Here is a 27,142-nt window from a genome sequence, read left to right as displayed (position 1 = left end):
GCCTTCTCCGGACAAAGCCTTTTACGGACAGTCTTCTCTAGCTGAAGACCGAACAGTATAATTTATGGAATAAAATGTATTATTAAGGTGCTCTGCTGATTATTGTACCATAATTTAAGTAATTTATAATTGTCAAAAAAATGACCATCGACTGGTCTCGAACCAGAGTCAACCCACCTGATAGACGCACCTTTAACCACTCTAATACAAGACACTTGAAATTTTACGAGAAATCATACCCTCAAAGGAAATAGGAGTGAACTTTATTTTATTAACATGTGCTTTTTTCAGATGTTAGCATCATGAAACCTAAGCTGCTACTCTTGCATTGGTAAAGGAATCTAGTCCAAAATGTCCCAGGAAACTATTGAAAATTCCCTGATCATTCTTCCAAAACCGACTTGGAAGATCGACCTTCCTCCATTATCAGCGGAAGAATGGATAAACTCACAAGGATTTGGAGATTGGCCTCTTCCACCATCCGAGATGGAATTTGATAATGTAAAGTCTAGATTTCCAGATTTATTCTGCTCACAAGAGGAAATCTTAGCAACATTTGTGGAAGGAATAGAGATTGATACAGAACCATATGATATTGTAGAGGAGCAAATAAACAGCTTGGAGGACCGGCTTTCCAAATATAGTGAAATGCTACTCGAAAAAAGGGATCGGAAGGTATCACCATATGGTATAACTTGTGTACCTGCTGAATTCGAGATTGGTAAAGGAAAAATAAATCAAGAGATTGTCAGTAATGTTAAGATAAGAAAACCGTTGCAAGATCAAGAAGTGACACAAGGTGGAGGAAGAGCTGGTATAATTCAGTATGCTCTCTTTCCCGGTTTTGATGAATGGGAGTTGACTTCACTTCCTCGTCAAATTGAAGCACCACACATTCTCAATAAAGTAACACAAGGTTTTGATTTTGATGCTAGTTGGTTCAAAATTTGGAAGAAGTACTTTCTCTCACAAGGATCAGTTGCTTTATTACAAGATACATTTTGGTGGGTTTTGCTCGAGAGATTTCATCCTAATCAAAGGGAACAAGATCGTCTTTACAACCGCATAGCAGATAGCTATGTGTCATTATTTTTAAACATTCCTGAAAAGCACAAAGACTTTATCCTAAAAAATTATCCATCTGCTTTAGCTCAGAGTTTGTATAGCACATTTTGTAATGTGTACACAAATTCATTAAAACATTTTGATGGTGAGTTTAAGACATTTCTGTGCAATTTGACATCAGAGTGGATCTGTGGTAGCACTCCTCCCCCTCTCACTTGGACAAAATGGCCGATCAATCTACTCGAGCCCTCAAGCTCCCACAAAGATGATGAAGGCCGAAAGTCTGGACTTAAACTACAGCCACAAGAGTCAACAGTCGATGAGAAGCCTATTTCTCCAATGTTTCAGCTGCCCAAAGTTCTTAAAGAGTCACATCCTGCAGGACCTGGACCCGTCTTTGAAAGAGTTCAGTTCAATTTATTTGGTCGAAGCCCACTTGTCACTCATTATCTGAACACGAGAAATTTGGGGATGGATCTCTTGGCCCCTAAGCTGGTATCAAGGACCCAAATTGAAAAAATAGGAGCACAAGAACCAACATATCGACAGATCATCAAACAGGCTAATAAAGTCTATGAAAACTTGGAGGAGCAACATGAGCGGGCTATGAAGCTCAGTGATGTTGAGTCAAGAAGGATCCACAAGAGGTATAGAGATGAAATTTTAGAGCTTTCAGTGATTCAAAAGGAGTTGTTCAAACGAAAGAATGAGGTCAGAGTTCTGAGCGAGAAATTGATAGACTACCAGAACAGTGATTTGTACAATCAGCCTGGTACTTTTGCCAACATTTTCGAACCATATGCTGAACTTTTCAAAGACCAGATTGAGGAGGCTCGGAAAGAAATGTAGACTTATGGTTAAGTTTGAAGTTGTATTAAAATTATTCTAAATTTGTTTCACAAGTAGCATGTTACAAAAGATTTTCTCCAAGTCATTTAGGCGTCATCTTTTACAGATCTGATTGTTTGGCAATTATCAGCTGCATGTCTTTGTTGTTTTATCATGATTGTTAAGATGATAATGCATTATAATATTGCTTGCAGTTTTATTCCTACTATACAGTTTAGATAACATCTAGGCTAATGTGGTGCTTTCCAGAAGAAAATAAAATGATTTTCAAACAAAGTCACAACGAATTCTTCATGTAGTGCATCCTGGGTTTGGACAGGATATGCCCGTTTAGAATATTTCCATCACGTTACATTACACAATTCTCAATAAATGCAATAGATTTGTAGTGCTGTAATTAGTTTAAAAATTTGTATTGTATCATCTCATAATTATGAAGTTATTGAGCTATCCTAGACACTCAATACTTTAATAAAACTTAATTCAGGATCTAGTAGGTATCATGCATCAATCATGATCCAGTTATCCCGGACACTGTGAGAAAACAATAAATTCAAATGGGGAGTGTTGAAACTGAAAGCACAGAAAAGCCTATTGAAACACAAACATTAGATATACCCGCCAAATTGCTTGCCAGTTACGATACTGAAGATGATGCTTGGTCATGGGGACTCTCTCCTAGAGTCACCCAGATTCCTAAGAAAATGTTTCCATTGGCCACGATACCGGGTAGTAGATTGAGCACAAGGCAGTCAGAAAGAGGAATCCCCAAAGAGAATATGTTACTAAAGTAAGCTTACAAAATAGATAGGTCCCCCACATTGTTTTTATTTCTAGAGTTTTTGTCTTAATTTTTTCTTAGCAAGCTCAATGATCGTCACATAACCCGTTTATGACGATAATAGTCTACATTAACCGAACACCTTCATCCCCAGTTTTGAGGCAGATCAAATTCTACAAGTTACAAAATGTTCGGATATTCCTGAAAAAGAACCACCAACATCACGTCCCAAAACCCCGGGGACTAGGATGTTGTCTGCTCCTGTCAGACAGGAAAAACTGTGAGTTTAAAGTTACAGACAAATCCGTTCATCAGGTATTATATAATATAACCAAAACATAAAACTTAATTGATTTTGTTACTGAATTGTATAAAATCTAAAATGTAAAATGTACTACATGAACTGATTGTTCACAACTGATCCCTAGAAAACCAGACGAGACCTTCATCACAGACCCAGGAACATTCTTTGCTCCCCAAATGCCAGGAAACCCCTCCACAGGCGAGCCTGTAGCGGCTGTAGTAAGAAGAGAAGTTAGCGCGCCACCCTCAGCTTGTAAACCACGCACTGTAGCTACTCTCAACCACAATAAAGTATTTACTGAGAATCTTGATTTTACTTACCTTTCAGCTGCTACAAGTGCAAATGTTGTTCAATATCAAATACTCGGTTTTTTACTTATCAGCCGTAAGATGTGCATTACCTTATATTCATTTAGAAATGTTAGATTAAAATATGATGATCAATGATAAAAAATTTGAATTTTATTCAATAGATGTCATGTTATATACTCAGGATGTTACAGAAGGAGTTAATTTAATGTAGTTTGAAGAGTCCTCACTCTCCTCACGTCCAAAAATGGCGTTTCTCTTGTCGCTAATATATGCTAATTAAATACTGTAATCTGCATCTACACACATCAACTAAAGGCTTTGTATATTTCAGACACTGGTTGTTAGAGGAGATAACGAACAGAAGAAACCAAACAAGTTAGCCCTGGTAAAAGACTTGGACAACACCACAAAACCTACATTTACAGCACGCAAAGTAACAAATTAATTAAATAGTAATCTTAATAATCACCTAACCGTTATTCAAGTAGGAGTATTTCAGTTGAAAACTTAATGGTTTGATGTCATGATATATAATAATGTATATTATAGTTTTTGATAACGTAAACAATGGTCATATTTTGTAAATTTGTAAATTAGTGGTTCAAATTCTCCAGCCGAGAGAGGTGGCAAAGATAAGTAAGCCCAAGAAGTTCAAATCAGTACCGTTCCAAATTCCTGAGCTGTCATCAAAACAGAAGAAAAACATTCTTACTCTTCCAGCTGACAAAGGATCAAAACTGGAACTTTTACAAAAGGTATGAAATTTTAGTATTTTCACAAATTTACCGCCAAGATATTCAAGTATCAAGATCACTTCAACCAGATCTTATCATTTAGCCTCCCATTTAGACGTTATGATGTGAATGAAATTCTTGATTCAAGAATTATAACATTAGATCTAATTTATCCTATGACAGAGGCTGAAGTATGATGCACGGAAGTACGCGCTGTGCAACATAAAAACAGGGAGTTCCTCGTCTGAGTCGAGTGAGGAGGAAGTAGAAGAGGAAGAAGATAGCAGTGAGAATGAACCTTCCCCACCTCCTCGAGTCCACAAAGGTAGATTCTTATAATCATTATAAAGGATCTGATACTGTTCTTGCTTTTCTTTAGAAAATGCATCTCGTTATCGTAGGGGGTAGAATCTTAGAGTGTAATAATATAATCATTATCATAAGGGTAATTTGCAGAAATCCTTGAAATCGGTTTCCCGTCACATGTTTTTATTGTTCTCACACAATCACCGGTAACTTACCTTTCTTAATCGGTGCTAGGGGCTGATGATAATATGCCCCCTTCCCCCTCCCCCAGTTGATTTCTGTCCCAGAATGTTATGTTACCGTTTCTTCAGAAAAAGAGTCAGAGCAAGCTTTTGAAAAACTGCAACAGAACATCATGTCAAATGTTCCGAACATTGAACTGAATAAGAATTTTTACTTCCACGATTCCTCTCTATGTGGTTCTTATCATAATTATATTATATCATACATTTGTGCATGCAATCACATACCACCATTCCATTTTTAATGTAACTCTAATATTCAAATTCACTTTCACTTTCACTTTCACTTTCACTCGATCACTTTCACTTTCACTTTAGACTATTTTCACTCCACCAGGTACCCGCATCAAATCAGACCTAGACAATCTGATTCCACACCAAAAGCACCACCTAAAAGTATTCATGGACAGTTCCGGTAAACGCCAGACAACAGAAACTCCTTCTCGTAAAACCTTTCTGAAAGAAGTACGAAGAAGAAGTTTCATAGGGTACAAGCTAAAACGGAAGGAACATTTAGTGGGTGGTTACCGTGAGCGTAGGGAATCAGGTCTGACAGTGGATTCTCACAGTACAACCTCTCGGGCTACCCTGGGTAAATTAGCCATCACAAGTGATGACCTGGTAGAGTTGAGAGCTATAGCAGAGAGGCCGAGGCTGGAGAGTGTTGGGGGGTGCGGCAGTTATGAGAGCTCTGAGGATGAGTCTTCAACTCAGTCACGTGACTCGATGCAGCTGCAGGAGAGTGTTACTGTGTCTACTTCAAAATGTTGGGTTTTAGATTGAGTTGGTAGTATCGTGTTTAAAATTTAAACTCAAATTTTATCAAAGCTAACGTTATTGCCAATCATTCAACGTCAATATTAACATCTAACACATTCACGCCGCCATCTTTCAACCAAAACTTCTCAAAAATCACTTCCAGTTTAACTTTCACTCAGAAGTTTACTTTCTCTTTCACTTCAGCGGCGATGGCTAGAAGAGCCAGTGTGTCCACTATAGGCTCAGCAGCTGCCAGACAGATCTGGGCTAAAGGAGCCGCGCAGATCAACAAGAAGAGACCTGCTATCAGCTTCTTTGAGGAGAGTCTCAGTGATGCTGATAAGTCTATTATCGCTCACCTCGAGATTGCAGGTATAAATATAATAGTGTGATCTTAGTGAAGAAGCCAATGAGCGCCCAAACGTCGATTATTTTCATTTATTTTTATTTTTATTTGCTTTGTTTCATTTTTCTGCTGAGAGCCGTGGTAATTCTTACTAAACAAGTAAACACTATACTATGTACTAGGTATAATATAAATAGAACCATCCGCCATCGCTACGCTGACAATTCAAAAATCACAAAATATTCAAAAACATCACTATACCGCCTCCCCCAGACTCGCTGTCCAGATCAACTTCAGTGAAGACAGACCCTCAGGGGGCCCCAACTCCATCACGTGACATTGGTGACCACGTGGTCGAGTCCGATGAGGGAGACACGAGTGATGTGAGCGTCACTGCTGAGGACCTCGAACTCTTTGATAGGTGAAATTACGCTTTACATTTCATAATATGGAGTGTTAGTAGGTGGTTACCGTGAGCGTAGGGAATCAGGTCTGACAGTGGATTCTCACAGTACAACCTCTCGGGCTACCCTGGGTAAATTAGCCATCACAAGTGATGACCTGGTAGAGTTGAGAGTTTTAAATGATGATTTAATGAGGCCTTATTTTAAATTATATTATATAATGGTGTTTTAAAATTGTTCCGCTTCAGGTGGGTTGAGGGAGACACACCCACTTCAAAAGATGTGGAATCAGACCGAGCAGTCAGTGTGGAGATACAGCAAGTTCTGGGTATTGAAAATGTACCTTACACCCCACCTCAGCTTCAGAGGTTCGTTTAGAAAACATAACTTAGATAAATAAATTATTAAACAAAAAAACATAACTTGATTAAACTTGCTTATGATTTTGTAACAGCTACCCAGATTTATACATTATTCTTAAAATCATACTTGCATTATAATAGACTATAGAGTTTAAAAAGGTTTCCTTTATCTTCTTGAGCTTCCATTATTTGAAATTTAAAATTCTTTAAATACTTTAAATATTTTAGATACACCTCGTTCAGGATCCGCAGCAGCGAGATGTCTCGCAAACCTTCTGAGAGTGATGCGAGTGTAACAGTGCAAGAAACAGTGCAGGAAACAGAAGAAGAAGATGAAGAGGTGGAGGACGAGGCGTCAGAAGGAAAGGAGGTTAGTCTGAGAAAAGGGGATGGTGTGGGGGGGGGGCGGAGGACGAGGCGTCAGAAGGAAAGGAGTTTAGTCTGAGAAAAGGGGATGGTGTGGGGGGCGGAGGACGAGGGTTCAGAAAGAAATGGGGTTAGTCTGAGAAAAGGGGATGAGGTGGGGGGGCGGAGGAAGAGGCGTCAGAAGGAAAGGAAGTTAGTTTGGGAAAAGAGCCGGGGTGTGGTGGTGGTGGGGAGAGGCTGAAGATATACTATATGGACACGTTCATTTGAGTTTGAGGATATTGGTAAATATAAGTGATCCTATTAGAAGGCACAGTGTAGTTGACTTTGTCACACTATGAAATTACTTAAACCCTTGATGGTTAGGATAATCGTCTCATCCTCTAGGCTAACTTTGTCACATAACGATATCTTAATCAGGTGATAAGATATCGCTTAAATACGGCCGGCACGGAAATGGTTACATTGTCACACTACAAACATGTGACGGAGTAAATATGGACCCCTTGCTGCCGTTTTTGACCAAATTATTTACTGTCCAGTTGATTGGATGTGTACATATGACCATTACCTACATATTTGACGACTTTTTTCGTTAGATGGTGCATTCAGGTTTACTCTGTCACACATTAAAGAAAATATGTGATGAATGTTTAGGGCACCCTGATAAGCAATGCTGAGTAGTGTAGGTTTATTTGATAGCCTGGAAGTGCTGGGAATTGTTATTATATCATATAGTCGTAAGGAATTAAAACACAGAAGGCACAACCAAGTTTACTTTGTCACATAATCTTGATGATATCTGAACATGTGTGAAATTGAACAAATAATGATATACCAGCTTAAACCCCTTATATTACGTACTATGGATCAAACAACACTGATAGTACCATGCACCAGTCACATAAATCATTATCAGGTGGTAATGTGTTAACAGTGTCACAATTAAACTACCGCTACATGGTCAAAAATAGGGTAATTTCGTCACAAAAAATTATTATAACTCTGTTAGCTCCTTGCTGGCAAAATAACTAGTTTATCGAAATTTTGTTGATGATAAAGTTACATAGTATTCTAATAGAGGTATAGTTCTTCAAAATAGGGGCAAGACATATTTACTTTGTCACATCAGTTATTATAAGAGTTAGGTAATCGTCATCAGATTAAAAGATATTTTTCGTAGTTTGGATCGATTAATACTTTAATATACATGTAATAAAGCATCCTATGCCAATTTTAACACACTATCTTGATACTGTTGGGGCAGGGAAAGTTAATTTTGTCACATTTTAATGTCTTTGACAAATTAATCTAAATTTTAAAAATTGAGCTCTTATGTTCTGGACAATATTCTTCCAATCGTTTCTGAAAGAATGTTGAATTCTAATAGAGTTATAGATCTTCAAAATAGGGGCAAGACATGTTTACTTTGTCACATCAGTTATTATAAGAGTTAGGTAATCGTCATCACATTAACATATAATTTTTTGTAGTTTGGATTGATTTATATAGGTAATAAAGCAGCCTATGCTAATTTTTACACACTATCTTGAAATTGTTGGGGCATGAAAAGTTAATTTTGTCACATTTTTAGTGACTTTGACAAATTTAACCTAAAATTGTTAAACTTAAGCTCTGATATTCTGGACAATATTCTAATAAAGGTATAGAATATAGATCTTCCAAATAGGGGCAAGACATGTTTACTTTGTCACATCAGTTATTATAAGAGTTATTATAAGAGACTATTTCATTCTATAATCATTGTTTTTAATCTATTTACGATTTCGTATAATTTTTTGTGACAATGTAAACATCAACTGATCTTAACTTGCATCAACTACATTGTCATCATATAAAATTTTTTCCACCTTTCAAACCAAAATCAGATATAAATAATTCGCCCAAAATTTAAAATTTCATATATTGTGACAGAATTAACCTCATTTCCCAATAACCAAGTGCCTGTATTAGCTAACTAGTCAAAACAACATATTTTAGGGCTATGATTGGTAGAGCAACCATCAAATAATGAGTTGAAAGGGTTTTTAGGACACCTCACAGTAGAATAGAGGTATGGTATCATGAGTGTGACAAGGTTACCCAAATATTGCCTTGTAACCGTTCGATCCGTGCCCATTAACCAATGTTGTATCATAATTGTTAGATTGACCTAATTTACTATATTTCAGACCAAGGAATGATAATTAGACAACTGCAGTTAACTAAGTCACTCAAAATGTGACATTTGAAACATTATAGTGCCTAACAACAATAGATTTTCTTGCTGAGCGGTGCATATGGGAGTATGAGTTACGTGGCTAATGTTCAGAACTTCTGAGCGTGCTAAGTTAATAGATGTCAAAATTAAGCCACTATCGTTAACGTCCTAAAAATAATTAATCATTAAATGTTCCGGATAGGAACATTTTTCTTTTTGATAATATTGTGCGAACTGCAATAGCGTAGAGTGCAGTTGGGTTTCAAGTTTTGTCGAGATGGCCATGTGGCCATAATCCTATTATTATTATTATTATCGTCAAAAACGCTATTATTTTTGTTTACCAATATCCTCAAACTCAAATGAACGTGTCCATATACATATTTTATATCTTGTTGTGGAATGTGGATGAGGTTATCTACGTACCAAAACAACCATTATCCCAGTATTTACAAATTCTGTAACACAATATAACAACATTTTCCGCTTCTTCAGGACCAGGAGCTGAGCTTAATAGAGTTTGTGTCGGAGAGAAGTTTGGGAGACACAGTCTTACAACATGTCATGTTCCAGGACGAGGAACCTGTATCCCAACTTGACTCAGGTGGGGATGAGAAGCATTTGATTATCATTTAATTAGCATTTAATTAGCATTTAATTAGCATTTAATTAGCATTTAATTAGTAGTGCATCGCGCTGCAAGTGGGGTTTTGGAGTTACTCAAGTGTCAATTTATCTATTAATGTTACTATTCAATTCAAAGATTGTGTATTTGTTGTTGTAAGTTTACTCTGTTTCTAGTCATAGAATTATTTGTTTTGATATTTAACAGATGTGTTGAATAGATATTGCTTTACCTAACTGAACTAGCGTTTCGGTGTGTGCAAAAGCTTTCAGGCACGCGCATTCCTTGCCCCGTTCGCGTTAGTTACCTGTCCTTCCAAAACCAAACTAGCAGTCAAGGACCAAAAAGTCATACACCAAATGGGCATTATATTTTATGAATTGTTTTACATCTTTTTATTCTGTAAAATGTGCTAAAATTAAATTTCTTGTTTCATTGAATTTCTTGCTTCATTGTTAATGTTCAACCTCTAATCTATGTAGTTAAAAACAATGTATGCTTAAAAACTATATCTTATATTATCCTTTGTACAGACTGCAGTTGTGTAATGTGTATCATAATATTATCACAAATATTAGTCTCTTTATCACATGCAATATCATTCCGTCGAACTCAGAGCCATTATAAAACCAATTAAGTAATTATAAACCAATTAATTAATTGCATGTTTTATCTGGAACTGATTCCGCCAAAAATTATATACTGCTGTCTCTTATCGGATCATTCATGTTGCTTAAATAATAAATATTATATATTTTGTTTGTTTTTTGCAACAAGTGTTGGTGACAATCTCGGACGATAGATGATTGAGGAGGTGTTTTTGGTTGTAACAAAAGTTATTTTTTGTGTGTAAATCGTGCTCACGTCAATACGGTTCAATTTGAAATGTTAGTAATTTTATTGTAATTCTGTATCCTTAACACTGTAACACGTGACTAATCATCTACTATCATCTAATCTATCATCTAATCACGTGACTGTATCATCTAATCACGTGTATTTATCATCTAATCACATGATTGTATCATCTAATCACGTGACTGTATCATCTAATCACGTGACTGTATCATCTAATCACGTGTATTTATCATATAATCACGTGACTGTATCATCTAATCACGTGACTGTATCATCTAATCACGTGACTGTATCATTTAATCACGCGACTGTTTTACAGAGGACAGAGAGGAGCTGCAGGATGACTTGTATTACAGTGAGCCAACCTACGAGGACGTGCTCAACATCACCGGCAAAAACCTCGATATTTCAGATAGGAGATATCGTTAGTTTGTTCTTTTGTTTGTTCTTTTGTGTGTTCTTTTGTAAATTGTTCTTTTGTTTGTTCGAATTGATTTTTTTTTTCTTTCTGATTTAGAACTCATTTGATCAGGATGATGTATCCAAATTTTGAAAAGACAATTCGGTTTGATATTATTAATTTAAAGGGTTTAAAGGACTCTATTTGATTTACTCATAAATAATAGTTACTTTATTATGATGTTATGCTATTCTTCAGAAGAGGATGATAGAGAAGGGTTACTTGAGGGAGCCAAGGATTCTCAGCCTGATGTCACTTTACTATCTACATGGTGCATTATAGTATCACTTTGTACTATAATATATGCTTGTATGCTATCATAACTTCTCGTGACGTATCACGCCTACACGTGACGTCACATTCGCTCACGTGACGTCACACCTCCTCACGTGACATCCCAGTATAATAACCTACACCATCCCACAGGGAACCGGGCACCCAAGACCCAGCGTCACACTTCTCAGTTCACCACTTCTGTACGCTAGCTGTACAGCCCCAGTTACCACGTGTCTTGCATAATATCACACGGTCTGCTCACTTTCAGGGTTTACCTGTCTCTGTGCAGGATATCAGGGTTAGTTATATCTTATTTAATTTTTAATATCTTATTTAAGTTTTTTACATTAAATTTAATAAATTAAGATTACATTCAATTTTATTATTGAACTTCACGGCTCAATCATTTATCGGGTGTACTTTTAATCAAAATAAAAGATGTTTTCATGATTTAATAACATTTGAAACACGTTATATTGTAACTGTAACTTCGACTTAATTTGACACGTGACTGCATTATTTATAATTTACATATATTTACATATCTGACCAGTTTTAATCAGTCCTGACACTAAAACAGCTCCCTTCTCCAGTCAGAGACGTCTCTGTCGTGGTTTGTGGAGACACCACGTGATGCACCAGCCGAAGAAGAAGGAGATGATGTTCACTTGGATATTAAGATTGAGGGTGCTAAAGTTCCTGAGATTCGAGATAAACAGTTAGTAGATTTAATTACAATTCCATCAGGCTATATCAATGATAGACAGATCTTATGATATTCTTTTGAAAAATTAAATTTAAAAAATATTTATAACCTATCAATTTTAGGTTGTATTGGACGCCTGCCCCACCAAAGATGGACTTACCGCCACTATTTATCAAGACACACCTCTTTCCTAAATATGAGAGCGCCATAGCTACTGCTGAACAGCAAGCTCTTCTTAATCAGGTGAGTTGTTAAACACTCTCACGTGACGTCAAACTACCTCACATGACGTCACACTACCTCACGTGACGTCACACTAACTCACGTGACGCCACACTACCTCACGTGACGTCACACTACCTCACGTGACGTCACACTCGCTCACGTGACGTCACACTACCTCACGTGACGTCAAACTACCTCACATGACGTCACACTACCTCACGTGACGCCACACTACCTCACGTGACGTCACACTACCTCACGTGACGTAACGTTTATTGTATGTATATAATATAATATATGTGGTGTGCTTATTTTACAGCAAGCTCTTCTCGATCAGGCTAGTTCTTGAAATGGCCGGCATAAGAATAGAAATATCTCGAGCATTATTATAGTAGTAGGCATGATATCCAATTTTACAAAAGATTGTTTTTTACAAAATCTTTACCTTGCAGCTAACATAATTAACAAGTTAAACAAGGATCTGAAACTACTAGGTTCCGTACAGACTCAACTCTGCACCCGTGTCAATATGTTCATTATATGCAAGCCTCTTGATTTATAATAACTAAATAGGTTACGGTAATGACCGTAATTACCGTAATTACTGTAATTACCATAATTACCGTAATAAACATGTCTACTAAATCGAAATTAAATTTTGGGTCTAGAATTATTTAGTTATTTAATCTTGAAGCACAGGATCATTTTTAACAGCTGTTACATATTTAAGTATAACCGCATTCCAAATATAATGTGTGTTTTTTGAAAAGTTGTAAGAAAAAATAACAAGAAAATATTAAGTAATGTTAAAAGCTTGTCCGATCTAAGATTACCATTCTCAAAGTAGATACTGATAACTGAACGTGTCCAAAACTTAACTAAACAATCAATGATCTAGAAAAAGTATGAGCCCTACAATTATAACCAACAAGAATGTCCTAAGGTCCATGTCACTGCCACTTGTTATATTCCTCTCTAGATCCTCAAGATCCTCAAGATCCTCCAGATCCTCAAGATCCTCCAGATCCTCCAGGTTAAAGCATCTCTGTTCCCTTTTCTTAGGTAGAGGAGAGCACTGATCCAGATCCATGTGCTCAGAGCAGGAGGTGATATAACTGCTGTCATAAGTTTCGTTGTCACCCCTCACTCCAAATCCCTCATCACATTCCACCGTGATGCTCTCTCCAGGGAGGAATACCGGGACTGACACGTCCAGCAGAGCCGTCCCATTTTCAGCTTTTACATCCTTACAAGCAGCTGTTGATCTTTCAGTTCATTTCCAGTAGAGAGTCGGACCCGGTCCAGGGTTGTGGTGCGATTGATGGAAAGAAGAGATCCTAGGGCGATGGAGTTATACCAGGGAAGATACTGCATCAGGGACCATATCCCGTCCTTTTCTGAAGACGGATCTTGTCCGGGACAGAGTAGTAATATTTGGTCATCTGCTTCCTCTCCACCTTTGCAAGTAAGCAGGAATGCTTTAGGCACAATCTCCTCCACAGAGATGAACAAGGTGATGCACATGTTGGTGTTCTTAAGCTGAACTGTTGTTTTCTTGCAACCAAATTGAACGAACTGCCCGTCGGTCGTCACGGATCTCAACTCCCAGGTTTGGTCACATGCTAAGCTCCAAACCAGTGGGTATCCCGTAGGTCTTGTGGTGTTGAGACCCTCATATCCTGTGATGTCCACCTCCACGCATCGTCCTGTATCCGGATTCTGGATAACTAGCCCCGTCTCCTGGCTTCTCTTCATGGTCTCCAAGGAGTCCCGTCTGAAAAGACATGTTTTATCTAGGATTACAGCTAACGACTTTATGTCATTATCGTAATCAAGTTCACTCATTCTTTCCGTGTGCAATGAACACTCCGACAGTTTGTCCAGTGAGATGGTGAAGGTTTGGCAATCTTCCAGGACTTTACAGTACTCCCAACACTGGTTCCCCGGAGGTAGGGTGAACTTTTGGAAGGGTTCAGAATTTAACACGGCGCTTAGGGTGTAACAGCTATTCGAACCTGGGAATATTATCAGCGCGATAGTTATCTTCAGTAGGGTGGTTATTGTCTTTAGAGGAACCATTCTCGTGTAGTCACAATCAGAGACTCTGTAACCAAACTGGAAATAATAAAACGTGGCAAGGTGGTTATCACTTATCAAGGAGAGACTCGCAGAGAGGAACTGAAAGTGCTGCAATGATCAATTTTTATTTGACCCCAGCCAGAACGATCAATATTCCTTTGTTTTCTTTGACCTCCTAATTTTATCATTTTACTGTATCCAATAAATGCAGCAGCGAGATGGTCGCACAGCTCAGTCAAGTGAGAAAACTTGATACAAGGTACTCAAATTTATTGATATTTTTGTCGGCGATCATGTCTCTCCTTTAAAAACACATAATGCGTGGGATGACACAAAAGAGGTGAGCACAATAGCTCAGCTGGTGATCAATGGAGTACAAAACGTTAAATCGATGTTGGGAAACTCAGTCTCAACCAGTCTTTTGTATTAAAGAGAGGCTGAACCTGGATGGTTCACAAAAGAAGAGAATGATGATGCTCTGCCTGCCTGGAGTCTGGGGTATGGCTACCCTGAAGGGAGTTACCGGAGTTATCTATTCGAGAAGATGAGGGAAGTGGCTAGTGAAGGGGATGATAGTTTTAACCCATTAGGGACGATAGGGTCGTTTACGACCCACCTTTTCTAGAGGCTATAGAGGACAAACCATTATACTAAACGCAACGAATCTTTCGCACATATGCTCAAAATTTATTGGGCTACATTATTGACTTTCCAGTCGAGACCCAATTAATTACTAACAACTAAATAATTAGGCTAATTAGTCGTCATAATTGGAAAATATTTCACTTTACTTCTTGCCTTGATTGGGACATTAAAACTTTATGTAGGCTTATTTTGTTGAGGACAAAATAGTTGCGGGCAACGATTTCCTTGAGACATATGAAAAGCCCGTGATAATCAGATGTTCACAAACAGAGCTAGACGCTGTTTACTAAGTGCGGTCGCATACGACCCACTCGTCCGGGTCGCAAACGACCCATCACGGTTTTTCGGCTTCAACTTCTGAAACAAAGACGTTAGGATAAAATAAAAACTGTAGCATAAGTTAAAAACATATGGTCAATACTGTGTAACTCTAACTTTTTAAAAATAAAGAATTTGGGTCATTAACGACCCACTCGGCTCACTTGCTTATTACTACATATGTCCATGTAACTTCTTGAATTCAGCCTAAAGCATGACATCATAAGTTCAAAATCGCCTCTCAGCAAGTGATAATCATCATAAACTGCGAAAAATCGGTTAAATGGGTCATTAGCGACCCACTAGGACCACAAAATTGATTAATTAAATATAATGTTGTCAAACTTTTACAAATATTAGTATAAAAACATGTTTTATCTTGGTCATTACTCCTGTACTTTGATTTAACTTTTAAAATCGATCAACTGGGTCAATAACGACCCACTCGGAAGTTGAACCACCTCATTAATTATTATCAGTATCATGCTGTTCCACCATCAACAAAGACACTCGTAGGTCTTAATTCCACGCAAACCACGGGTGGCTGACTACTAGCCCTTCTGAGATCCAGGGCCAACTGAAGGGCCGTCATCACTCATCAAAGAGCTGCGAGAATAACACTACTGCATATGCCTGGAGTTGCGTCCTGACTAATACTATGGTGCGTGGAAATCCTACCGAAAGGACCGTGGCCGTGCCGCAAAAGAAAAGGAATCGGCCCTCGTTCCTAACTTGCTAGGTATAGCCATGCTGTTGTTGTTGCTTATTAGATTCTGTTACCTTTTTCGTCAATTTCGAATCTTGGTAAACGACCTGCTACAACCCACCGCTTGAGACCCAGGGTCCCACGGTGATCAGATCATGTCACTCAAGCAAAATCCCCTGAACGAAGTATACGAGATATCATGTAACCTTGGGTAAATACTGAAAGACGAGTGGTCAAATTGCATATTCTAATCCAACATGCCAATCTGTTTTTTTTTCATTCCTAGAAAGTACGAGAATAACTAAACAACTGCTGCATTCAGATGGCTACATCTACAGCTCTGTGAAGAAGTACAAGGAAAAAGCCCCCCCCCCCCCCCCCCCCCCCCCATTTGGCTGGCGGTGCTGCAACCTGCAATCTCTCAGACAACTACCTCGTTGTGGGTAACAAACCCCGCAACAAGGCAGCTTTCAAAACGAAAACAAGTATTACGTAATCGGCCGAGAGGGAGGGGAGTTTCCAAATGATTACGCTTGTGTAATTTTGACATAATAGCTATGCGGTGGGGGGGGGGGGGGGGCGTAAAAATTGTCCAATAAGTGATTACGTAATATATGAACGGCCCCTAAGAAGTAAAGAAAGGGAGCTGCGAAGAGAGTAGATGCAGCCATCTGAAATCTGAATCCAGCAGTTGTATAGTTCTTCTTGGACGTTATATGAATCGGGAAAAGATAGGCATGTTGTTTGCTGTCTCACGGCATTACGGTCGTGTACTAACAGCTGATAAACTCACCTACCTATCAATCCAATTCTGCCCATTATTCGTCAGTCATCGGGTGACGTGATCTGCAGATTACCGTGAGACTCCAGATCTCAGAAGGGCTAGTAGTCAGCCACCCGTGGTTTGCGTGGAATTAAGACCTACGAGTGTATTTCTTGATGGTAGAACAACATGATACTGATAATTTATGTCGTGGTTCAACTTCCGAGTGGGTCGTTATTGACCCAGTTGATCGATTTTAAAATTTAAATCAACGTACAGGAGTAATGACCAAGATATAACATGTATTTATACTAATATTTGTAAAAGTTTGACAACATTATATTTAATTAATCAATTTTGTGGTCTTAGTGGGTCGCTAATGACCCATTTAACCGATTTTTCGCAGTTTATGATGATTATCACTTGCTGAGAGGCGATTTTGAACTTATGATGTCATGCTTTAGGCTGAATTCAAGAAGTTACATGGACATATGTAGTAATAAGCAAGTGAGCCGAGTGGGTCGTTAATGACCCAAATTCTTTATTTTTAAAAAGTTAGAGTTACACAGTATTGACCATATGTTTTTAACTTATGCTACAGTTTTTATTTTATCCTAACGTCTTTGTTTCAGAAGTTAAAGCCGAAAAACCGTGATGGGTCGTTTGCGACCCGGACGAGTGGGTCGTATGCGACCATAGCTGTATCTTTTAAAGTAAACGAGATACAGATTAGCTTTTTTGGATATCTCATTTTTGCTGTAAAGTGACCTAGTGTGTTAAACGGTATCAAAATCGGCAAACTTTAAAACTCGTCGTCCCTAATGGGTTAAGTGAAGATGAGGGAAGTGGCTATTGAAGGGGGATGATAGTTTTAAGTGAAGATGAGGGAAGTGAAGTGGTTAGTGAAGGAGGATGATAGTTTTAAGGCTGATTTTCATTATTTACTAGCCTTATCAGAAACTGTTGTTGATTCAATTAATAAACAGTTGTTAACAGAGGAATTTGATGACAAAAGTCTGCTCCTTTGCAATATAGACCACTCACCTATAATTATGTGTATAGGAAGCGTCTGTTATGCTGTGCGCGACGCTAGTTATGTGTTAATAAATTACAGTGAAGTTCCTCCTTCGCAAAGTTATTTTCCGCAATTTTCTGGATTCATTTAATTTTATTGTTGATGCGCGGCGCAACATTGGTCAAATAAATCGTCAATTTTTACCATTGACCATGCACGAATCCCACTCATTTATTAAAAACATAGTATGTAAATATGTTGCACTTTTTTCCAGTCACACTTTTCACTCGAAAGAATTAATGGTACAAGTAAGTACATCGAAGGGAAAATTGATCGTGCGTGGTTTAACCGCGACGAAATTCTTGTTTGATAACAGTATAATAAAATGTGCAGGTTGAGTCGATGGAAAGTTCCACATCTGAAGAAGACACTTTATCTGACGAGACGGACGAGGACGATAGAGCCCTCAGAAGGAGGTTTGTTAAACACAAGGAAATGTTTTTAAACGTGATTTAGATATAGCTGTTAGGAGAATGTTCAACAAGAACAAGGAAATGTTTTTGACAGAAAGTAATCTAATTGACAGATACAGCATCTCTGGGTTCGCCATAAAACTCACTGATACTACCGTGACCGTGGCTTAAGATCACTAGCTGCTATTTCAATGAACATCGCTTATTATTATAATTCTAATTTTCATAAGAAACCTAATTTTATCATAATTTCCAATTCTATTTAACATAATATAATATTAACAGAGTGTTAACGAGACGACACGGCTCCTCTCAAAGTGTTACCAGAAAGAAACATGAAATGGAATTAGTAGGACCTGATAAAATAAAGATAAGGAACCGGAGGCTGTAAGTTAATGAGTTAATCAGCACTTAGTGTACAATTTTTTGTAATGTAAATTCACTGTAATGTAAAATGTTCACTTATAAAAAGTAAATTCTTAATTATAACCCGCTGTGACTCTAAGTTGGTTAACTTAATCTTATTTTAGCAGTACATGATGTAATGGTAAATATATTCTTATCATTATTTATTGGACACCTCTAATCACGTAACTAAACCTTTGTCCCTAACGCAATATATGATCAATCCATAATTAGTTTATAATGCATGATAACGTATTTTTCCAATGTGTACGCAATTTATTTTTGAACTAATATAATATGATAATAATACTGAAACATTATTCTTCGAAATAAACAAATTGCCAACAGTCAGTACCAAATTTGAAATTTCTGGGAGCAATTAATGAACATAGTCACTCTTCATCAATAATACGGTTTCAAGTTCATGGAAGACAAAAGAAACAAATAATCGCATAAATCCCACTTCCCCACATTTCCCCAGTTTCTACAGCACAACCGAAACCTATCTTCTGAGGATTATCTCCCAAAGATTTCTTGGTGTCGAACAGCCTATTAATCATATTGTAGCATTTAGTTTTTCTGGGACTTACATCGTTCCAAATGGGGAAAAGCCTTTTTGCTACACTGGCTTCGTTAAGGTTAGGGCAGTTCAGATAAATCAGTAAATCCTTATTCTTGGGTGTTTCTTCGTTTCTCTTCCTACTCTGCTCCCAGAATTCCATGGCCTTTTTAGCCATCTCGCTCACTTGATAATCCTCACGTTCCATACTGTTATCTGCAAAAGCTTCCATGATCGCGCTGAAAAGCATCATTAAGTTATCAATACGGCGATGATTGGCGAGCAAGGATGAATATATTAATTAAATAATATTACAATTAATATAAGTGTTATGTTTAAATTCAATATCATGAATTACCCACTATTTGACCTTACTAAAAAACATCATTATTTGGTGACTAACTAAAACTTACCGATGGCAGTTGTCTCCCTGAGATTTAATCATACTTCTTAATCCCTTAGAACTGTTTGTTTGTTGTCCTGACGTTACGGTCACAACTCCCACTAAGAACACCAAACACTTAACCAACAACATCACGAATTAATGAGTCGGTTGAAGAGCTCTGTCAACGTAATTTTCATTTTTGTCACTGAGAACGGATCTTATAAGCTCAGAATATTTCGAAATCATCCTATTATGTAAAACCAGATGTTTGATTGTGGCACCTTACTTCAAAACTCAGATGATTGTCCTGAAAACTTGTAGGATTATGATTATACTCTCTTTCGAGACTATTATATTAGCCCATTTACTCTCGAATTTCTACGTCGACTGACCAAACTTGATTAAAAGTTTTCGCACCTGGAGTTTCTGGTACTGATTTGCATGATAAGTTAGAAAACAATTATGAACACCACGACAAGAAGATTGGCCCACCATTATAATAATGTGTCGTGCAGTACCTATCGTGGTAATAAAGAAATCTGCTGAAATAACGTTAATTTTATAGTCTTGAAGTTTTTTGTGGTATTGCACAAGAGATTGAACTCCGACTGATTTGCATGATAAGTTAGAAAACAATTATGAACACCACGACAAGAAGATTGGCCCACAATTTTAATAATGTGTCATGCAGTACCTATCGTGGTAATAAAGAAATCTGCTGAAATAACGCTAATTTTATAGTCTTGAAGTTTTTTGTGGTATTGCACAAGAGATTGAACTCCGACTGAAATCTATATAACAAAATGCACGCTCATAGATTAACATTATTGTATTGGGAAACCAAACAACAACTAATCATAAGTTCATTAATTATATAATATTTAAGCGGTAAGCTTGGAACCAGCACTATGTGGAGACAAAAAATGTGATCTGACTGGGACTCAAAAATCATAAACCCCGATTTTCCATACACTCCGATTTGCCGTACTGTTTTCTTTTCGCAAAACTTCACGCCGTACGGTAGTAAGCTAGGGTTGAACTCTAACTCTAACTCTAACTCTAACTCTAACTCTAACTCTAACTCTAACTCTAACTCTAATTCTAACTCTAACTCTAACTCTAACTCTAACTCTAACTCTTACTCTAACTCTAACTCTAACTCTAACTCTAACTCTAACTCTTACTCTAACTCTAACTCTAACTCTAACTCTAACTCTAACCCCCATTATTCCAGGACGAGGCCAGGATCAGCTCCCATCCTAACAGAGTCAGAGCCTCACTCACGCTACAAATCAGACTATTACACATCATACGGAGAGATAAAGAACTATCGCTCTCATATGGTAGAAGTACAGACCAAGTTAAAGGAGGAGGAGGCTATCCAACAGAAGAGACTAATCAAGCAGGTAGATACTGTTGGATCCAGAACCGATTTGTATAGAATTATGTACTAGTATTGAATTTATTATGCTAAACAGGAAACAGGTCGAGACAAAGTTTATTTCAGGAATCTTCAGTTCCGTGATACCTATTTTGAAGGTTATAATATTATGTAATGAATCAGCATGATTCATAGGACCTGAAAAAGGCACCAAGAAGGCACTAAAATCTTCGCATAAAATATCATAGTAAATAATCTATGCACATAATATATAGCGATGTCTGATATATTCTGTATGCACAGGAGAACAGAAAGACAGTGTCCCCCGACAAGTACGAGCAGCTAGTGAGACCCTACCTCAGTACCCCGATATCCGATAGAGGAACCCTGGCTCTCAGTTCCTCCTACACCAAGCTTCTTCCTATTGTCAACCAAGTCGGTCAGTCAGAACTTTAAATACGGTGGTTTTAGTGTCAAGTGATAAAAACGCGTATACCAACAAAAACTACTCGAATACAGTGATACTGTGATTTTGATAAAATCAGTTCATTATTTTATGTCACGTCATCGTAAAACTGTTGGATAATTTTTCTTTTGTGTTTGACTTTAAAGCGATGAGAATTATTGGACAACACTCTTACATGTTAAATTGTGTCACGTGATAAGAAATGCATTACTCTGATTGGTTAGTCTATATCACGTGACTGCTCGCAGAAGTAAAGACTAAGATAAGCAAGAAGGAGCTGACGGATGTGAAGGAATGTTTGGTTCAGAGCAGAAAGTTGAAGAGAACCACATCGTGTCCCTGTATTCTACAGGAGTTTGAACTAAGAAAACGGGCTAACAGGTTACTTTGATTTTATTGTTGAAACTGGCCATGTTTAAGATTGAAACTTTTTATGTTTTAAATTTTTCGGAATAAAATTGTTCCCGGAAATACGATTCTAGCTATACAAAGTGATTCCAATTAGTAATTGTCAGGAAAACTTCCAGGAGAGAGTCCCAGCTACATTTATACCACCTTTTCGTTTTTCAAATGTCCATTTATAAGTTAATTAATATTTAATACCAAAAGACTTCAATAAATTGAAGCATGGGTGCATCAGTGAGATGGTCGCAGGGCGCAGGCAAGTGAGAAAACTTAATAAAAGGTTCTAAAATTTATTGATATTTTTGTCGGCGATCATGTCTCTTCTTTAAAAACACATAATGCGTGGGATTTAACACAATAGCTCAGCTGCCCAGTGCAGCTGGTGATCAATGGTGTACAAAACGTTAAATCGATGTTGGGAAACTCAGTCTCACCCACAAAATCAAAGTAACCTACTACTGAGTACTGACGGGTTACTTTGATTTTATTGTTGAAACTGGCCATGTTTGAGATTGAAACTTTTTATGTTTCAAATTTAATAACCGTGCTTCTTTACACATCTTGATTCATCTTGATTCCACTGGCATCCTCCCACAGGACTGCCATACCCCAGAGGTAGGCAAAGCGTCCATATGCTATCCTCTCGTGGGCCAACCAGGCCCAGCCTCTCTTTAAAAAAAAAAAACCGTGCTTCTTTGTCTATTGTATTTTTTATCATTTTATTCTATTTTACGGTTGCTCACAAGTATAACAAATAAAAAGAATCACGTGTGATTTTGGAAGTTCCTTTGCACGCATAATTATACCTTCTTGATTCTCATAAAAACCGAGAAATATTTTAGTTTCAGTCAGCTTTTTTTTAGAATGAATACTTTCCTTTTTAAATTATATTTTTGGAGGTAGCTTAAATATTACCTTTGCAGGCATAATTATGCCTTCTTTATCCGTTATAAAAACCGAGAAATATTTTAGTTTTATTCAGGCTTGGTGAAATTTTAAAATTTCTCCGAAAATTTGCCTACATTCCCAACTTCCTGTTTTACAGTTTCATTTGTACTTGTCTCTTTCAACCGGATATTATCCAACTATCTTTTGTGATTTGTTCAATATTATAAAGTGATTTTACTAACTTCTTGAATTTTTTCAGAAATTATTTACATTCTAGTTAGTTTAAGAATTTTGGCCTTGTTTCAATAGAATTAATATGTTACAGCTTTACAGGCTCAGTAATGGTCTTCAGCTTTCAACTTATTATTATATAAGGTTCCTGGTTCAATACAATCTAAATCACATAACCTCGCTCCTGATCAAATGGGTTGATAGCAACGGACTCGCTCTCAATCTCAAAAAAACTCACTATATGAGTATACTAGTGTAACCCGTGCCTATGGCTGGGACTTCATTATCGCAGTTGAAATACAAAAGTATAAACCCGCCTATTATATTTGAAAACACGCATAACATTGTCGTATGAAAGTATGAACTCTCAGTCCAAACCGACCGCAATGGGTGCCCCCTCCCCTAATAAGCTTTTAGTATTACATTACAGTTAATATCGAGGCTAACCTAAATTTTATGATTTATGTACCAACGCTGCCTAAGCTATGGTAAGTGCCTATAATGGGAGAAAGAGCGAGGAGGGAGAAAAAGTGATCCATTTTAAGTCACATTTATGGTACAAAACCATCAATTAAACCACTTACCAGCGACCGATTTAAAAAACCTTTATCATTTGGCTTCTTCAGAGTTTCCTCGGCACTATACCGAAGAAACCAGTCCCGTAACTTTTAGCGTCTTCTTGATTAAGCCGCTCGGAAATTACACGCACACGGACAGACAGACACAAAGACAGGCACGCATTCTGAGATTATTATTTAAGATGGTAATGGTATTTAGCAATCATAGAACGACAACCCTTTCTAACATATAAGTTTCCATAGCTGGAGTAGTGGTAGATCAAGTGACTGAGGCACGTTTTCTCGGAGTAATAATCGATGAAAAATTAACGTGGAGCAAACACATACATGCATTTAGGGCTAAGATGAATAGATACATGGGTATCATGTACAAAATTAAACAGCACTTACCATTAGAAGTGCGGCTTCAAATTTATCACAGCGTTGTTCAATCCCACCTAAATTTCTGTTCCCTTGTTTGGGGTTTAGCAGCCAAATCACACATTGAGTCACTATTTGCCAAACAGAAACAGGGAGTGATAATGGTTATGCCAGGTTACGTCAACTATTTCTATAAGGACGGCCAATTGCCTGCACACAAGAGGGATAGCTTTAAGGAGTATGGAATTCTTACAATTCATGGAATTATCGTGAAGAATGCACTTATATTAATGCACAGGATGAAATACTTCCCTGAAACAGTGCCAAAATCTGAAATCAACCAAAGGCCTTTTTCCAAGTAATATCCCGACAGTTAATTCCAGCCATGAGACTAGCTCTGACTGAGCCAGAAACAATTTACTGAACAATTTACTGACAAATTTGTGATATTGGCATACTTTAACTGTTTTTTAAACGTTAATGTTATAAAATATCAATTCAGTAATTATTTTACCGACCAGATAGCAAAGTAAGCACGCTCGTGAGATAGAGTGTCAGTGAAATGAACACTGGTTCAATGTTGACAGTTGTAATGATTCTTGGAACAGCAGGAATCGAGGCGCAATACAGGCAAATCTATAATTTTGCATCAACCTATCCTTTTGCAGCAACAAAGTTACGCTATGAGCAAACTTCTGGTCCTTCGGAAGTACACAAGATGGCAGTAACCAACTGTTCCCAAGTTCTTGTAGACCGATACCTCAAAGAGAAGTGTCTCATAAACAACAGATGGTACTTTAAGTGCATTAAATCTGATAGGTTTTATAGGGTAATGAAGGAAACGTGTCTTGAAACAAAGTTCTCTAGAGTTTGTCCAGACGACGCCACCTTCTATCAAGCGTGTGGACACAGTTCTTGTAACAGAAAAACCATGCGCGATTTCCAGAAGACCAGAAGTAGAGGAAACAGTCAGGACTCGGTTTATGGTCCCAGGATCGCAGTCTGTGGAGAACCAATTTGTCAGGAGACAGCCAAAAGGTACGAACAGGATATCAAATATGGTAACCCTTACGATGGCGAAAGGTTCTCAGATAAACGCTATCGGAGAACAGGCAATTCATATAACAAAGAAACTTGGGATTTGGCACGATGCCGTGGTCTTGGTAGCTGTGCGAATGAGATAGAGGGAGTAAAAGTAGATGAGTACGGTTGCCACAAGTCTCAAAATAGGTACAACTGTGTTGACTCAGGAAGCAAAAGTATCGGAAGAGACGTTGTCTGCGATGGTAAATGTGACTGCGACTATTGTGATGACGAGGCGAAGTGTAATAACATGACCGTGGGGCTTTTTTGTACGGATCCTGGTGGAGAGATGATTTACGTTCGACCGAAATATATTTGTGATGGAACGCCCAGAATCAACTGTGCTGAAAGAGCTGATAAACAATTATGTTATGGTAAGCATGAGACATGCTGGAATGCGCCCATTGCTACAAGGAAAAGATACTTGACTCCAAGGTCCAAATGCTCGATTCCTGATGCAAATTACCCGATATGTATGAGGCACAAAGATCAGATGAATTGCACTTATTCTACGATAAGCCCCCTGAAATGCGATGTGAAGGGCTACCCAACTACCATCTCGGAACACGTGATCTGTAAAGATCTGGCTCTCTGCGATGACCAGTTGGATGACGAGTGCGTAGAAGCGGAGTTTCATTGTAAGATACACAAACACAAGCTATGTAATGATGTTGAAGACTGCAAGGCTGGAAGAGATGAAGGAAACTTCTTCTGTAAAGATTTGGCATACCAGAAGATTAACTGTGTCAGACGATTCTCTTATGAAAAGTCTGCTACAAAAATTCCCCGTCAATGGATCATGGATGGGGTGGTGGATTGCATGAACATGATAGATGAAGATCATTTATCCTGGGTTAAAGAGTGTGGTACAGGGACTAAAACTTATCATGCGTTTGCTGGGGAAAATGGAACTGACTGTACCCTGATGATTCAGCTAAAGTGCCCAAGAACAGATCACAGGTTAAACTTAGACCGTGTATGCTCAGTAGTCTCTGATAACTGCGATGCTCAGGTCTGTGTTGGCGCCAGGAAAGAATATGAGGTGATCAGTCAGGTAAAAACGAGATCAGGAAATTGGAACAAAAATTTGTTTTACTGTTTGCCAGGTTTGAACAACCTTGAAGACCATGCTGGAAAATGTTCTCACACCAGGCTTCTTCATCAGAGAAAAGTAATTGGAATTGAAGATTCTCACGTAAAAACCTCAGAGTTATATGCCAAAAACTACATTGACTGCAGGAACCTTTTTGGAGAGTATTTTGTGTATGTTTCATGTGCCGGACATTGTAATTTCGCGAAGGCGTGCCCTTTGAAACCACTCGATGTTTCTGACTGTATGAATTTTCCTAAATCTAAACTTGTTTTTTCGTTGGCCGAAGACGATACCTTGGCCCTGGCTATTATAAAAAGCAAGAGATACAATAAGGAATATTTTGCCTGCAGGAATGGAGTCTGTATTGAGTTTGATAAAGTTTGCAACTTAGAGGACGATTGCAAGGATCAGTCCGATGAGGAAAATTGCATTAACAATTTCAAATGTTCAGAGTCAGGGGACTTCGTCCCTTTTTCCAAGAAATGTGATGGAGTGTTTGACTGCTTAGATTACTCGGACGAATGTAATGAAGAGTGTGAAAACCAAATAAACATGTTCGATCCTGCTTCTCTCCTCATTGTGGCATGGGTATTCGGAGTATCTGCCATCCTCTTGAACATTGTCACCTTGGTTCACGGACTGGTGGAGTACCCTAAACTGAAGAAAGAGAATGCCCTGATAAACAGGTTCTTTGTGCTGATGATAACTTTTGGTGACCTGCTACAAGGTATCTTCTTGGTTATGCTATCATTACTATACTCTGTAGAGGGGAAATTTTTTAAGGAGAGCACTTGCAGGACACAGTTCGAATGGACCACAAGTAAACTCTGCACTGCTCTGGGAGTTTTCTCGACTGTAGGGTCGTTATTATCTCTCTACTCAATGACCATCCTTAGCATCATCCGAGCTTCTACCGTTAGGAATCTAGTTGTACCAGCGGATGGTTTGTCGAGGAAAAAGAAACTCTATCTATTTGGAGCAGGGTTTACAGCTTTGTCAATCGCCGTTGTGTTCGCAATAATTCCGGAAATTGTTCTGGAGGATTATTTTGTTCAAAATCTCAACTACAATAACAATCCGCTGTTTGTCGGAGCCCCGGACAAGAAAAA

General features: G+C 37.9%; 2 protein-coding genes across 5 annotated transcripts in view; both read left to right on the top strand.

Moving 5' to 3' along the window:
- Positions 1 to 288: 288 nt before the first annotated feature.
- LOC134813861 (protein FAM227B-like) lies at positions 289 to 2,098 on the top strand. The gene has a single exon (XM_063821744.1). It carries the CDS (start codon positions 352 to 354, stop codon positions 1,912 to 1,914), a length of 1,563 nt encoding a protein of 520 aa, XP_063677814.1. The 5' UTR covers positions 289 to 351; the 3' UTR covers positions 1,915 to 2,098.
- A 297-nt stretch (positions 2,099 to 2,395) lies between these two features.
- The window catches only part of LOC134813749 (uncharacterized), a 62,155-nt gene continuing 37,408 nt past the window's right edge, over positions 2,396 to 27,142 (top strand). Inside the window, exons 1-23 of one of the 4 annotated variants that reach the window (XM_063821624.1) lie at positions 2,396 to 2,704; positions 2,850 to 2,975; positions 3,124 to 3,289; positions 3,642 to 3,743; positions 3,925 to 4,065; positions 4,228 to 4,369; positions 4,662 to 4,769; positions 4,930 to 5,358; positions 5,556 to 5,723; positions 5,971 to 6,118; positions 6,350 to 6,469; positions 6,707 to 6,833; positions 9,546 to 9,654; positions 10,853 to 10,957; positions 11,192 to 11,264; positions 11,420 to 11,567; positions 11,863 to 11,987; positions 12,098 to 12,218; positions 18,120 to 18,202; positions 18,485 to 18,586; positions 20,783 to 20,954; positions 21,233 to 21,368; positions 21,644 to 21,776. In XM_063821624.1, coding sequence (XP_063677694.1) covers positions 2,472 to 2,704; positions 2,850 to 2,975; positions 3,124 to 3,289; positions 3,642 to 3,743; positions 3,925 to 4,065; positions 4,228 to 4,369; positions 4,662 to 4,769; positions 4,930 to 5,358; positions 5,556 to 5,723; positions 5,971 to 6,118; positions 6,350 to 6,469; positions 6,707 to 6,833; positions 9,546 to 9,654; positions 10,853 to 10,957; positions 11,192 to 11,264; positions 11,420 to 11,567; positions 11,863 to 11,987; positions 12,098 to 12,218; positions 18,120 to 18,202; positions 18,485 to 18,586; positions 20,783 to 20,954; positions 21,233 to 21,368; positions 21,644 to 21,776 — 3,317 coding nt within the window. In that variant the 5' untranslated portion in view covers positions 2,396 to 2,471. Of the gene's footprint in view, positions 2,705 to 2,849; positions 2,976 to 3,123; positions 3,290 to 3,641; positions 3,744 to 3,924; positions 4,066 to 4,227; positions 4,370 to 4,661; positions 4,770 to 4,929; positions 5,359 to 5,555; positions 5,724 to 5,970; positions 6,119 to 6,349; positions 6,470 to 6,691; positions 6,834 to 9,545; positions 9,655 to 10,852; positions 10,958 to 11,191; positions 11,265 to 11,419; positions 11,568 to 11,862; positions 11,988 to 12,097; positions 12,219 to 18,119; positions 18,203 to 18,484; positions 18,587 to 20,782; positions 20,955 to 21,232; positions 21,369 to 21,643; positions 21,777 to 27,142 lie in introns of all 4 variants that reach the window. The other 3 variants (XM_063821623.1, XM_063821627.1, XM_063821626.1) reach the window with 3 other exon arrangements.

This window comes from Bolinopsis microptera, chromosome 4, assembly GCF_026151205.1.
Source record: "Bolinopsis microptera isolate Bmic1 chromosome 4, MBARI_Bmic_1.0, whole genome shotgun sequence".
NCBI lineage: Eukaryota > Metazoa > Ctenophora > Tentaculata > Lobata > Bolinopsidae > Bolinopsis > Bolinopsis microptera.
Note: the sequence above shows the minus strand (reverse complement) of the source record. Positions and strands in the feature narration are given on the sequence as shown.